Source organism: Zootoca vivipara, chromosome 1 (assembly GCF_963506605.1).
Source record: "Zootoca vivipara chromosome 1, rZooViv1.1, whole genome shotgun sequence".
NCBI lineage: Eukaryota > Metazoa > Chordata > Lepidosauria > Squamata > Lacertidae > Zootoca > Zootoca vivipara.
Genome location: NC_083276.1, coordinates 44,427,515 through 44,442,742, shown reverse-complemented (window position 1 = coordinate 44,442,742; position 15,228 = coordinate 44,427,515). Strand labels below are relative to the sequence as shown.

General features: G+C 43.2%; 1 protein-coding gene across 7 annotated transcripts in view; it reads left to right on the top strand.

Annotated features, from left to right (window-relative positions):
* Positions 1 to 15,228, top strand: part of PTGR2 (prostaglandin reductase 2) — a 54,303-nt gene that overhangs the window by 9,564 nt on the left and 29,511 nt on the right. For 4 of the 7 annotated variants that reach the window (XM_035112622.2, XM_035112594.2, XM_035112631.2 and 1 more), the window contains 7 exons: positions 1,813 to 2,004; positions 2,114 to 2,284; positions 3,663 to 3,872; positions 7,151 to 7,272; positions 8,170 to 8,257; positions 8,766 to 8,805; positions 9,604 to 15,226. In XM_035112622.2, coding sequence (XP_034968513.1) covers positions 1,813 to 2,004; positions 2,114 to 2,284; positions 3,663 to 3,872; positions 7,151 to 7,272; positions 8,170 to 8,257; positions 8,766 to 8,805; positions 9,604 to 9,668 — 888 coding nt within the window. In that variant the 3' untranslated portion in view covers positions 9,669 to 15,226. Of the gene's footprint in view, positions 1 to 1,812; positions 2,005 to 2,113; positions 2,285 to 3,662; positions 3,873 to 7,150; positions 7,273 to 8,169; positions 8,277 to 8,765; positions 8,806 to 9,603; positions 15,227 to 15,228 lie in introns of those variants that run through there. The other 3 variants (XM_035112611.2, XM_060275310.1, XM_060275389.1) reach the window with 3 other exon arrangements.

The following is a 15,228-nucleotide window of genomic DNA, read 5'->3' as shown; positions in this document are numbered from 1 at the left end:
TAATAATAATAATAATAATAATAATAATTTATTTGTACCCTGTCCATCCGGCTGGGGCTCCCCAGCCACTCTGGGTGGCTTCCAGCAATGATTAAAATACAATAAAATATCACAAATTAAAAACTTCCCTAAACAGGACTGCCTTCAGATGTTTTCTAAATGTCAGGTAGTTGTTTATCTCTCTGACCTCTGATGGGAGGGCATTCCACAGGGCGGGCGCCACTACCGAGAAGGCCTTCTGCCTGGTTCCCTATAACTTTGCTTCTCGCAGTGAGGGAACTGCCAGAAGGCCCTCGGTGCTGGACCTCAGTGTCCGAGCAGAACGATGGGGGTGGAGACACTCCTTCAGGTATACTGGACCGAGGCCATTTAGGGCTTTAAAGGTCAGCACCAACACTTTGAACTGTGCTCGGAAACATACTGGGAGCCAATGTAGGTCTTTCAGGACTGGTGTTATATGGTCTCGGCGGCCGCTCCCAGTCACCAGTCTAGCTGCCGCATTCTGGATTAGTTGTAGTTTCCGGGTAACCTTCAAAGGTAGCCCCATGTAGAGCGCGTTGCAGTACTCCAAGCGGGAGTTAATATTCTGAATAAGGGAACAGGGAATATTTCACAAGCTCACAGGTTCTAATTTGCTTACCAACAAAAGCTGGTAAAGGAAGTGCATTAATCAATGCTAAGGATTGTCTGCTCTAGAACTACTGACATTCCAGTCTAGGAAGATAGGAATCTGCCTTATATGGAACCAGGCCATTGTTCTGTCTGGCTCAACAGTGTGCACTGGCTGGCAGGAGCTCTCCAGGGTTTCGACTGGAGATGTTCCCAGTCCTACCTGGAGATTCTTGAGACTCTCTCCATGCCAAGCTGACAGATGCTGTACCATAGAGCTATGAACCTTCCCTTATTCTGTTACAAGTGAGAGTCTGAGCACAAGATTGCTAGATAGATAAATAGATAGGCAGACAGACACAGGTACAACAGTGCCAATTATTTTCCTGCTCATTGAATTAAATGATTTGGTCCCGTAAGAACCCCCCTCCCCCCGGGTTTTAGCTGTTCTTACTTTATCTGGAAGTCCCTGTCGGGGGGAAAGGCAGAAAATAAACAAATAGATTGATAATCAGAGTTAGAAACTGAGGTATGAAAGCTAGGAACAAAATGGCACTTTAAATCTAAGTTAGAGGCGCAACAAGGGAATGTCTAGGCACACTTTTTTAATAACAAGAATACAAATCTGAAAATCTTATATTCATTTTTCACATGTTCTAGTCCTCATCTGAAGACTGCAAAAAACAAAGCCATGCTTCCCCTGCCCGCCCTCCTAATATTCTTAAGAGGGTCTCTTCTCCAGTCTTCAGAAAGTATCTGCAAGTGGGGAAGCAGAAAAAGGTCCTCCTTTCCTTCCACTCTGCAGTTTTAATCTGAAATTTTAGGCACAGTACTGCACCCAGAGCTCAGAAACTGCTCGCGCTAATGAAATTTCCTGTCGCAAAATGCGCCTAGAACAATGGGAGTTCTGAACGCTGATGATAATGATGATGATAACAACAACAACAACAATAGCATAGCCCTTTAGTCAAGCAGAACTGAATAGGATTTCCTTCAGTGTTACTGTGCATTGCCATGCTGTTAATACAGGAAAAATTAAAAAGACCCTGTTGTGAAGAGGAATGAAAGAAGATAGAAGCAAAAACCTCCAAAGATAAGACAGGGCTTTAGTAGTTGTTAATGTTAATGTTAAGAGATGTTCAGGATAATTATACATGGTTGTATTTTAAAGGATTATCTCACAGGAAACATTTTGTCTTTCAGCGATGTCGTATGAATGAAGACTCTGGTTCTGAGTACCTCCAGTCCTGGAAGTTGTCTGAAGTCACTGATGGTGGGGGAATTGGTTCTGTGGAGGAAAGCAAAGATGCCCGTTTTGCTGCAGGAGACTTTGTAACTTCCTTCAACTGGCCCTGGCAGACGAAGGCCATTCTAGATGGGAAGCAGCTTGAGAAGGTAGAGTTCTTGCATAGAGGAAAGGCAACTGATTGTGCCATATAATTCAGGGGGTGGGGGTGGTATAACACTGGGGTCAATGCCTTTTAAACACCTTGTCTCTGTTCAGATTGATCCACAGCTTGTAGACGGTCATCTTTCCCATTTTCTGGGTGCAGCCGGCTTGACTGGGCTGACATCTTTGCTAGGAATAAGAGAGAAAGGACATGTGTCTCCAGGTGCCAATCAAACTATGGTGGTCAGTGGGGCTGCTGGTGCCTGTGGTTCATTGGCTGGGCAGGTAAGCTTGTTTAAGACTAGTATTTACATCTTAAGAGGAGGTTTTTGTTTTTTTGCATATTTTGACGTCAGTTATATTAGCTGCAGATGTAATTGTGTCCATGTTATCCCAGTGATGTGGGAGCCACCAGATGAGAAACCATGGACCATGTAGGGGCTCCTTCCCATGCCAATGTCCACCCTTGGGAAATGGAGTTGGCACTGATGTGTGGAAGAGCTACAGCAGGGCTCCTCCTTGTGGTTCCAGACTTCCCACATTACCCCAGTGGTGAAGGATGAAATAGTGCTGTAGTGACTCCAACGTCACAGGAATACCACCAACAACAACAAATAAGCGTAATATTTGGAATGACCAATACAGTATATCCAAATCTCCTTCATCTCCTCAATACCCCACTGAAAGCCACCAGAAGCTGGCTGAGTTTTCACCTTGGTGGGGATAGCAGGTGAAATTGAAGGCCTTTGATTAAATCAGTTTTTCATAGAGGCGACCAAGGCTGAGAAACAGTGGCCCAGGAGGGATGGCCATAGATGTGTGTAAGGCCACAGACTCATGATATAGTTGGCATTTCATATACCTGCTGGCTGTGTGAACCAGCACCTCCAAGTGGACACATTTGGTGGTGTGATTTTTGTGATTGTAGCAGCTCCCCCCCCCCCCCAGGCAAATCACTGTGGTTATGAGTCTGGTGCACGAGACATGGGCCTGTCCACATTTCATAATTAGTTAGCTGTTAATCCACTCCCTCCGCTCCACTTTTGAATTAGACTGAAGTAGTCTACAGCAATTTTCGTCTTTCCTATTCATACCACATGGCCCTTTCTGTTGTGCTTTCCCCCTCTTTTGATTTGTTGATTCTATTATGCTGATTAAGTACCAAGAAGACATGCACATCTTGTTGTTGCTGTTGTGTGTTTTTTTTTAAAAAAAAAACATTTCCTCACCCAAGAGCACAAAGTCAGGCAATTGTCCATTTACTTGTGCAGTTTTTCTGATTTTGTGGATACCTGAGGGATCAAAGGGTGGAGGAAATCCTCTCTGCATAGGTAATAGTTACAAGCAGTGCCAGAAGAGATAGGAAACCATTGAGGAAGTATTGGACATGGTATAAAGAGTAGCAGAAAGTGACAATCGATCCACTCATCCATCCCAAAGCACCAAAACAAATTATCTGCAATCCTAAGTGGAGTGAATTGGAACCAATTTTGTGGATCATCTCTTATGCACTGACTTCAGACCCTCACTCTCGTGATTCCACTGTACCCCAGTTATTTTGTTACATATTTTTTTTAAAAGAATCATCATGATGCATGACAAATTGTTGCATGGTGCTAGAAGTTGGTGAACTGTGGTGATTGTGGTTATGATGCTTCCAAAGATAGGTTCCCTGGAGGGCTGTTCCAGAGTGGTTGGTATCTGTGGCACCGATGAAAAATGCTCTGTTCTGGTGTCAGAAATGGGGTTTGATGCAGCTATCAACTATAAGAAAGAGGATGTGGCACAACGGCTGCATGAGCTCTGCCCGGCGGGAGTGGATGTATACTTTGACAATGTTGGTGGAGACATCAGTGATACAGTTATTAGTCAAGTGAGTGTGCATGTTACCCGTTTTGCGCCTTCCCATTAATTGCTCCGGATTCAGTGCAAACTGGTAGAACTTTACTGTAAATCTGTGTGGCCGATGAAAGGCAAGATTATCACGATAACCTTGCCCAGTTATGCTGCTAGGACCTTTGTGAGGCTTCTTATGAACCCTCTTTAAGCATTTAAAGAGGTTAAAAGTGCATAGACAGGGGCAGGCAGTGCATATCGAAGTCTCTGCCCACGATGTCTCTCCACCCACCCCACCCCCCGGCCACACACATGTGCTCATCAAAAGATTTTTGCATGCTGAGTTAAATGGTTTAAAGGAGGTTTCTGCATCTGTTTAGCCAAATGCAGGTGGGAGCGAGCAGCCGGGTACACTTGTCCCAGGCATTGGAGGGTTAAATTGGTTGGAGGCTCCCACTGGGGACTGGCTGCTTTTTTGTTTGTGTTTATAACTTTATTCTAACAAGACTCCTCCCCTGGGCCTCGAGACAAGCTCGCACAAGCTGGGCTGAATGTGCCTAGAAGTCTCCAGGTGACTGGGAGCCCTGCTCCCTCTGCATTCCCAATCACACGAAAGTTTCTAAGGATCTTTAGTTGAGTGCAACTAGAAGTCCCTTTAGACCAGGCATCCCCAAACTGTGGCCCTCCAGATGTTTTGTCCTACAACTCCCATGATCCCTAGCTAACAGGACCAGTGATCAGGGATGATGGGAACTGTAGTACAAAACATCTGGAGGGCCGACGTTTGGGGATGCCTGCTTTAGACCTTCACACTCAGCATGCAAAGGTCTGAGAGGAGCTTCCACCTGTGGGGACATTGAAGGTGGAACTTCTGTGTGCACCCCTTTCCCACTACACACTTTTAAGCCTCGCCCGTTCAGGCAAATGTCCCAAGACAGCTATAGGGCCACAACTTGTAAAGAGTTTTAAAAAGAATAGCTGCGCTGGGAGTGGTACTGGGGCAGGGGCAGGGAAGGAGATCTTTCCAGTTATTGGGCTGGCTTGTACTTTGGTGTCTGGAGATTACAGAGTTCGCTTCACCCCACTGTGCAGTTTCCACTAGAAATATTTTAAAACTCACCTGTGAGTTCCATTCAGGGCAATGTGACTTAGGTGTAAGTAAAAACCATAGGACTGCACTGTAAAAGTGGCCAAGAGCCTTGCAGCATCACCCATTACACTTTCTGAATCTTTTAAATTTTTTGTTTAATTAATTGGAGGCTGTGTGCTGCCCTTCTGTTCAACTGTGCACACCTGAAGCTTCAGAACGAAGCAGCCAGAGATCTAGAGCACATTCCACCTTTAAGAGTTAAACTAACTCCCTGCTCTGGAGTCAATTCAAAATGCCAGCACTGATATCCACAGTGCAGTCCTTGTATGTATGTCTACTCAGAAGTGATCCCCATTAAGTTCAGTGGGATTGACTTCCAGGTAGGTGCATATAGGATTGCAGACTTGAAGCTTTACAAAGGTATAGCTATCAGAAGGAGCAATTCCTCCCATATGTACCTTTTTAAATGCTCAACCGGGCTCTAGACCCCAGGTGCCACTGCCATCCAAGGTAAGACATGGAGCAAAACAAGTGTTGCAAGAACTCTCTAACTTGACCACCCTTGGTGTGGACTTCTAGACAGGTTGTTATCATTTGAGACAACCTTCTCACCTGCCAAATGTCGTCTGTAGGAGGTGAGAGAGATGATAATCTGGCCTGTCATCCAGATCCAGTTTCCTGCTCCTGGTATAAAGTGTTCTTGTGGCACATTTCAGCTGGATGGGAGAAAGCCTTTCTCCATTTCACTGCTATTGTTCATGTTGCTTGGCTTGGTGACAAGTTAAATTTGTTCCCCCGTAATGCACCATTGACTGAGATGGAGGGTATGTTGACATATATTTACTCTTGTTTTTCATATAAAAGAATACATGAAAAGACTATATTTCTGGTTGTTGTAGCAGCATGTAGGCCAGATGAACTGAATGTTCTTCAGCTCTGATTCATAGTGCATAGAAAACACACACTGTTTCTTTGGGCTGTTCTCTTAATTGGCATGGGTAAACCATTTAACAACATTTTAACATTTTAACAGTTGCCATTTAACAAGTGTTTTCAAGCTGTATACTGGGGACCCTCAGAAGCCAATTGGGGTTCCCCTATGAGAATATTGGTAGTGGCAAAAACATTTCTCCACCAGACAGTTCTGGTTTGCTGGTGGGGGAGTGTGGGTTCCACCACCTCGGTTGTGCAAAGTTGCTCCTCCAGATAGCAACAATTCAGTAACACTCGGGAAGCATTGTAGAACAACTACTGTATTTAAGTAGAATGGTGTGTGGACAGACCAGTATAAACTACCATCAATGCACTGCTATTGTGTCAACATGTTGCATCATATACCCACAAAAAGGCACGCCAGTCTGAAGGCCCCCAGTATTTATTGAGCATTATTTCTTATTTGTTAATGGGACAGTTATATGACAATGAGTATTCATCCTCGTTTATATGCATGGTGTTTTAGTCATGTCTTCCAAATAATTATTTGTTCATCTTTTACTTTTCAGTGCATTTCCCTGTCATTTTCCTAATTGCAAACAGTTGCTATTTTAAAGTGGATTTGTTGTGCCACGGCAATTTAGGGCGCATCTATACTGTTGTTTTATGTGAATAGTAGGCCCCCTGTACCTCCATTAATTCTCCTTCGCCCATATGATGTTCTCCTCTAAATCACGACCTTCCCACACATTCCGCTCCTTCAGTCTGGATCTTCTCATACCCTCTCCTTTTCAGCATATATCTGGTATGAGAAAATCCAGATTGAGGAAGGAGAAAGTGTAGGAAAGTGATGATTTAGAGGAAAACATCATAAGGAAAAGGGAGAATTAATGGAGGTCAAGGAATCTTACTATCCACATTAAACACAGTATGGATTACCCAATTTTAATCAACTTTAATTGTGCAAATTTGGACTTCAGATATGTGCTTGAATTCCTCCCACAAAATAGTGACAGTCCATAGGAGGCACCTTTAGAGCTCCATGATGCTTCCACTTCCTTGTCCTTTTATCACAGTAGCTGAGACTTCACCCTATTCAGTTTCCTCCAACTGCTGCTCACAGAATCTGGGGTAGATCTTACTCCTTGAAGGAAATCAAGCACTTGGCAATGCAGCCATAGATCCCTTCTCGAGGAACAGAGCAGTGGAAACAGAATGTACTTTATCCATGTTTACAGCTCAGTCTTTATGGCAAGGCAGTAACGTACTCTCTCTCATTTTGTCTCCAACAGATGAATCCAAATAGCCATATCATTTTATGCGGCCAGATCTCCCAGTACAACAAGGATGTACCTTACCCCCCTCCTCTGCCTCCTGCAATAGAAGAAATAAAGAAAGTGCGAAATATCACAAGGTATTTCTCCTTTGTTGGCCTAGCCACATCCTGGGCTGAACACATTGTTATTAATGATCATTATTATTTATTAAATTTCTATACCTCCCTGTATCTGAGGATCACAGGGAAGTTTACAATATCAAAACACAAAAATCCACAACACAGTAACAAACAAGAGCAACAACTCCACAGTTTAAAAGGCCATAGGTGGTTTAATGAGCCAAATATGTTACTTCTGCTTGGACATGTTCACATTATTTTGTCCAAAGGGCAGACTTTCTAGACCTTTATGGAAAGTTTTCCCCTAAACGTTTATTTGAAAATAGAGATGAATCAGATATTTACTGAAACCAATATCTATGTTGCTTACCATCAATGAGGAAGCCACTTGACAGAAAACAAGCTGGGAAGAAGAGCTTCCATTCACTCTTGAGCATAGCTGCCAAGTTATCCCTTTTTTAAAGGGATTTTCCCTTATGCTGAATAGGCTTCCTCGCGAGAAAAGGGAAAACTTGGCAGCTATGCTCTTGAGGGAAGTGCACCTAGTGCTTGAAGCACATGGACGAATGTGCAGCTAATAAACTGCTCGTTGGATAAATGTATGTGAAGTAGGGAAATGTTTTCTTTTGCAATATTGCTTAATATTGTCAGATGTTTGGTATGCTGAGGATGAACACTTACTTGGGAATAATCCCCACTGAACTCAGTGGTACTTGCTTTGGAACAGGCTTGGCTAGGGTTGCTTCTGCAAAAGATGGATATGTTGGGCTAGAAAATCTAATTCCCGCTTTAAATTGGTAACTACTGTAGTAATCCCCTCTTGCACGCAGAATTAAATTTAAAATGAGCCTTCTGGAAGGTTTTCAACTAACATCACTACCTAATGAATGAAACAGCCATTCTCCTGTTTCGTAGGGAAAGATTTCTAGTTCTGAACTATGTGGAGAAATTTGCAGCTAGTACTATGCAGCTCTGCCAATGGATCAGAGAGGGAAAACTGAAGGTATGGCTCAAATCTGAAGGTAATTGCATATGGGTTGCAGCTCTGGCTTTTAATCATGAAAACTAGCTTTTCTCATTCGTCCTGGTCATTGTATAGTGCCTCGAATAACCTATTTCATCCAATGAGCATAGAAGGTTTTTAAGGAAAAAACACCAAAAAAATTAATAATCTAGACTGCTTTCAGCTTCCAAAATGGGAGCTCAAAAGGAACAATATGGGGTGGCTTGCATAGCATTGGGGTGCAAAGCTTGGAAACTCTGCACATGGGGTTTTGAAAGGTTGGTGGGGCAACCCACCTGGCAAGTGGGTTGGCTGGCTGGGTTGGGACTGGCTGAAGATCTTACCCCCCCAAGCCAAAAAGGTTCCTCATCTTTGAATCTAGTGAATTAGATGAGGTAAAGCTAACTTTTTTTTTATTCCCCAATGAGTTGAAAACTGTTTGCTTTTAGGAAACAAAACCAGAGTAGAAAACAAACACCTTATACATTCTTCTTTTCTACTTTTACAGGCTAAAGAGACCATAGTAAAAGGCTTAGAAAACATTGGAGGTAAGGGATTATTTTTTCTTCACAGTTACCTGTCCTTAAGTACAGGGCAGGGATGAACTATAGTCTAGTGGTAGAGCAGGTAGAGAGCCCCAGGCTTTCCAGTTCCAGTTGAAAGGACCTGGTAACAGGTGTTGTAAAACATGTTCTTCAACCTTTCCCCACCTGCAACCCTGCAGAGGATTTTGGGCTACATATCCTATCATTCCTGGCCATTGGGTAAGCTGGCAAGTGATGAGTGGAGTTGGCTGCATGAGGGCCCCGTCAGCAGTGCTATTTTTCTAGAAATCAAAGTGCTGGAACTCACCATGAACTCTCTTAGAATGTGGTGGAACTGTGTTCCTGTGAGTTCCCCCTGAAGAAGAAAAAACAGCCCTGAGTGTAGGCATTATAAATATGGCTTCCTACGAACACTAAAGCTATGGGATGCTAAGCTTATCCCTTACTTACACAGTTTAGGAGTTTGATTTAAACTGAATTTACTTCAGTTTAAAAGCATTTGACTATAAATCTATACTGGAATAAAATCTAATAACTGTGTTAAATAGTTGGGCATTAAAAAAATCTCAGGTAGCCATTGTTCCTTTTTAACAATGCATTAATGTATTTTCAGCAACCTGTTCAGCTTAATCTTACAAAAATTGTCAGAAGAAAAATCAATTCACAGGCACAAAACTGATCTTTGCATTATGATTGTTTTGGTAGCAAAGGAACCAAGTACATTTAAGTCCAGTAAGAAATGATTCTTTTTTTAAAAAAAGGAACAATGCTCTTTTACTACTTATTTTTGTTTTATTGTAGCTGCTTTCCAGTCTATGATGAGCGGGGGCAACATCGGGAAACAAATAGTTCTTGTTTCTGAGTAAATAAGTCATTGTACTGTTTCCTGAGTGTCTACTATGAAGAAAAAGCATCTTTTATTTGCAAAAGTTTGGTACGATATTCTCCTTGGATAGGTTCTCCCGTTGCATGACCAGAAACAGATTTCTAGTTTCGTATTCTCATTTAATAGCTGACTCTTATCTCACTGTTGTGACACTAACAGAAGGCAAGTCCAAGTTTTGATTCCAGGTCCCCTTATCTGATGTTCCTTGTGTATTTCTGTACACATTGCCTTAAGACAGGAATTTTGTAAAAGTAAGAATATTATCTGTGCTGCCTTTCAATCTCAAGTGTCTGAATACTACTGTTTAGCAATAATTGTGCCACGCTCTTATAGTATACCTTGGTTGCTACTAGATATGAGAGGACAAAGATAAATGCTTCTGATACTATCGCTGTTAAAGCTGTTTAAAAGTTCTAACTTGGCTTCTTGATTAATGTGATCAAGTGTCATTCTAGGTACGGTAACCTGATTCCTTCAGTTCTTTATAATCCTGCCCACACTAGAGTAAACATACAGTGGAACCTCGGTTTATGAACACCTCGGTTTATGAATTTTCGGTTTATGAACGCCACGGACCCATCTGGAACGGATTAATTCATTTCCCATTACTTTCAATGGGAAAGTTTGCTTCAGTTTATGAACGCTTCAGTTTATGAACAGACCTCCGGAACCAATTACACCCATGCTTCAGTTTATGAACGCTTCAGTTTAAGTACTCCGCTGACCCGTCTGGAACGGATTAATTCACTTTCCATTACTTTCAATGGGAAAGTTCGCTTCAGTTTATGAACGCTTCAGTTTATGAACAGACTTCCGGAACCAATTGTGTTCATAAACCGAGGTACCACTGTATTATTTATTGTATGCAACAAAAGAAATCAAATTTTGTAAGAATAGGCCACACCACAAATTTTATTATCACATTGTATGTATTTGGGTTAAAGATAGGGGAAAGTGTGTTCCTACTTATGTGACTAGGTGCATAAGAGTTGTATAGTGTCATAGCTAATACAATGAATTTGGGAAGTGCCTGTTTTGAATCTTGAAGCTGTCATGATCTTGCTAGGTAAGCATAGGCAAGCTCAGCCTCACCTGCCCCCATCTACCATGTGAAGGATAATAATACTGCACTGACTTAGCTTACAGGTTTGTTGTAAGAAGAATGAGATTTTATATATAAAATGCTTTGAACACACAAGAGCAATACAAATGTTAATTACCAGCACTGCAATTAAGGTATATGTTCATCTACTTGCTCAGTGATGAAATCCTGCAGGAGCTGATTAGTGGGATAGGAGAGCTGGGGGGGGGGAGGAAATTCACATCTGGCAATCAATGCGCCCCTTTGGTTTCAGATAGTACATGGGTAGACAAGTCTAAAAAGTCCGGGACACAATGGTGGCTCATTTACCAGAAGGAATGTATTTAGCATTAAGTCTGGAAGTGTATACTGTACTTGATTCCGCCAGATGTGAAATATATTGACATTATTTTCAGCTCTCCTATCCCACTAGATCTGTTACAGCATTATTGGAGTACGCTACTACGTAACCTTAAATTCATGCATCTGAATCAATGACACCATTTCTGAACTGGAGTTGGTAGCTGGTGCATGATGACTCTGTGCATGATCATACCGACGGAAGCCGATGTTTCTCCTGTGAGATAGATCTCTCTTATATTCAAAAGAATACTGGCAAACTGAAGCCAATACTTGCAACTCCAAGAATAGGTTTAATATGCCTTAGGCTTAGGTTCTTTCTATGGGTATTAATACTGTGCCAAAGTATATATAAATTAGGGTTACCAGACGCAGTCCCCGGATTTGCAAATCTGTCCCTGGAAAAATTCTGTCTCCAGAATGTCCCCGGATTTCATTAAATGTCCCCAGGAAACATGGCGGCAGCAGCAGTTAGCAGCCCGGAGCCAGCCTGATAGCGCAGTTGGCTCTGGCTGGCTTCAGGAGCTGCTCACTGCTGTGGCACCCACCATTTTTCCTCACAGGAAGTCCCCATATGATGTGTTGCACACAAGACATCTAGGGCTTCTGCCTCTTGGATTTGTGTGACTGTCCAGGCTTGTGTGTGTGTTTGTTTCTGGGCGGTGACCTTGCAGGTGACCTTGGAAGTGTGCTCTCCCTGAGCACATGGTCTGAGGGGGCGGGGCCTCTGTGGAATCAGGTGAGTCAGGTGACTGGCTGTGGGCGGAGCTAGTCAGTGCCTGGAGTCCAGCGGCACGCGCAGTTTAAGCCATCTTTTAGATTTAGGGGAGTTAGTCTCAAACATTTATTGGGGGAGCCCTAGGCTTCTTTTTTGTCCTGACCTCAAGCTTTTCAAGATGGAGGGTGAGGGAACAAATGCAGTCACCTGCAATTCCTGCGCACTGTTTGTATTCTTGCCAAAGAATGTAGGCAGCTACACCTGCGGCAAGGGCAAGTTGGTTGCCCTACTAGAAGACAAGGTCCAGCAACTTCAAGCCCGTGTATCTATGCTCCAGAGAATTAATGAGCTGGAGCTTTTCTTGGATGCAGCAGAGCACACTTTCTGCACCAAGGAGGAGACAGGGGACATCCCTGAGGAGGAGGTCAGTTCCCCAGCACAGGTGCCAGATATATGGAGGAATGTGACTCATAGAAGTAAAAGGCCCAGGGATTGCTCTGTGGGTTTAGAACTACACAATCGATTTGAAGTACTCCCCCTTAACATGGGAAGACGAAGAACAGACTCCATCTGAAGATCTCTCCCTCATCACAGTTGATCAGGAATATGAAGACGAGCAAAGTCAGTCCTCCGGGAATATGCAGGTGGTGTTTTTCTAGGGATGGGTGGCATCCATAGGCACAATGCACTCTACCGAAACATAGGGTTTGCTGCCTCCCCCAATCTGTCAAAACAAAGGGGGAAGAAGGCAGGAGATGGGAGAGGCTCGGGAGTTGTGGGCGAGCGGTGCGCAGTTGCCCAGGAAGGGCACAAGGTGCGAAGTTTCTCTGCTGGGCAAGGCACGGAGGGGTGAGATTACTTTGATCCCCTTGGCCAACTGGAGCAGTGGCGGAGCTGGCACGGAGCTGGGCAGCTAAGCGTGAGAGAGCGTGAACGAGAGTGTGTCCCCGACGGCTGGGAACTGCAGAAGTCAAATTGATTTTTTTCTGTTTCACTCTCAAACATCCAGGGGAGCAAACTGCACTCTGCCCCTTGGGTGCCCGCAGGCTCTGCACTGCCTCCCCCCCCCCCAAGCTGTAGGGCGCCTGAGTGGGAGGGGGCAGGCAGTACTTTTTGTGAAATTGGCATCTTGATTTTTCTTAAAACATTCTGGGTTTTTTGTCAGAATGCCTTAACCACTTAACTTGACAACATTTTTTTTCCCAGCAAGGATACAAATGAAATAAAGAAAATGTGCTTGTTGGGCCCATTATCTTTTGCCTCACCATCCCCACTACTGACTCCCTGTTGCTACTCAGCTTTTTTAAAAAAAGTGCCCCTGGACTCATTTTAAAAAATCTGGTAACCATAATATAAATGTAACAGGAATACAGCTGTGCAATTTAGTCTCTACTATGGGACTCATCTTTCGGTGGGATAGGACTTACCTTTTTTGGTGTATTCCTGGATGAGCTTGTTAGGAATTTTGTATTGTGGTTTTAAATATTCTGCTTTTCAACGTTGTCTGTATTCTACGGTATCTTGCATTGTTTTGGGACTTTTTTTTGGTAGAAATAAACTAACATAATAAATTGTAATAAAATAAATGTTGATAGCATCTTCCAAAACAAGACAACTTTCAGAGGTTGCCCACTGAGAAAGTGCTATAGGGGGATAGCACAAAATGGCTGTCACATGCAAAAAGACAAGAAAAAATGTCAGTTTCCCCAAATGGTGCAGGCATTCCCCCCCCCCCATGGGAAAGAGCTACTTACATCAGTCGCTACCACACCTGTGTCCCTCTCCTCTGTTCAGAACATATAGTGGATGGGTGTCTCCTCTTGGCATCCAATGGAATGTGGAAACATTTAAGGGTGTGTGTTCAGTGTAAGAGAGGCTGAGCCACTACAAACTCACTCAGTAGGAAGAGCAAACAGCCTTTTTGTGCATTGTGAATTTTTGAGAGGATTCTTTGAGGCCTTTTGCAGGCACACCAGTGCCCAATACTATAGCAGTGCAGCCTAAACAACCATTTGAGTAATAGGAGGAAGAGCTAAATAACACACATTGATATTTGCTTATACTGAGGGTAGCCTGACTCAAACCAGCCAAGCCTCCCCTGCAACTTTATCTCCTGCTTTGATCGTGTGATAAAAACTCTGTCTGTTCTGTAGTGTGATTTTTAAAGAGCAGACAAAGTGCTTTATCTTCTGCTTAGGAGATAAAACATCCCTCTGACTGCCTCTTAAGAGTGGATTTTGATGGAGCACTCAAGACTGATATTATATTTCTAATCTCAGCACAGAGCTGAGAGATAAAAGGCAGCATTTCCCCCCCCTAACCTCATTCCAGAGCTTTGGGAGGAGAGCTGTCATTTACTCTTAAATAGAAAGCAGGGGAGAGGCAGAGTGGTGGAGGTGTAACATCACTGAATGCTCTATTTTATTTTGAGAAAGATGCTTTATAAAGGGCAACCAGAGGGATGTTTTGCATAGACTGATCTGTACAAAATAAAAGGTGCAATTTCCAGCTCCTCTTACCCCACTCCTGCGAGTGCTCCAGTTGGAGAACAGCCTTTACCAAAGGTGTCATGGGCTTTGAAGAAACTCGATCTCAGGACGTGCTAAGAGGAAGGCACGCTTGGCAAATCCACACCATGATCAACTCCCGCCCGGAAACCAATGTCCCCACTATGGAAGGACGTGTGGATCCAGAATTGGCTTCCACAGTCACTTATGGAGCCATTGTTAAAACCGTGTTTATGGAAAACAATCTTACTCGGATATGAGTGATCGAAGAAGAAGAAGAGCCCACTCCTGGAGAGCTGGAAATGTGGCAAGAGAACATATGTATGAGCATTTGTATATGAATTGAGACTGCATGTCTAGTATGCAGTATGTACATGTGTGGAGAGTAAGAGTGTATAAAGTTTGCATTTTTTCGAAATTGCGTACGAAATATCACTTAATTAACTATTTCATGTACTTGAAGTGAGCATGCATTAAGATTCTGCCAGTGTTCACAGGATTAACGCACCCCCCCCCCAATATAGCAACTCCCAAGGCTTTTTAACTTCAATAGGAAGCTGCTTCAAGAGATCATTCAATGATTTGGTGTGAAGGGTCACCAGCATGCAGATGACCTCTAACTCTAGTTTTCATTCTCAACTTATTAAAGTGAGGTAGCAGAAGTGCAAAAGCACTGATGAGCTGGATCAGGGCCAATACACAAACTTAATGTTAGCAAGACAGAGATGCTATGGATAGGTGATTCATTTGCTCAGGGAAGTGGAGTTCAGTCTATTATAGAGGGCGACATTCTGCCCTTAAATAATCAGGTTGTGTCTAGATCCGGCTTTGTCACTAAATATCCAAATAAATGTTGTGGCAGCATGAAGAAATC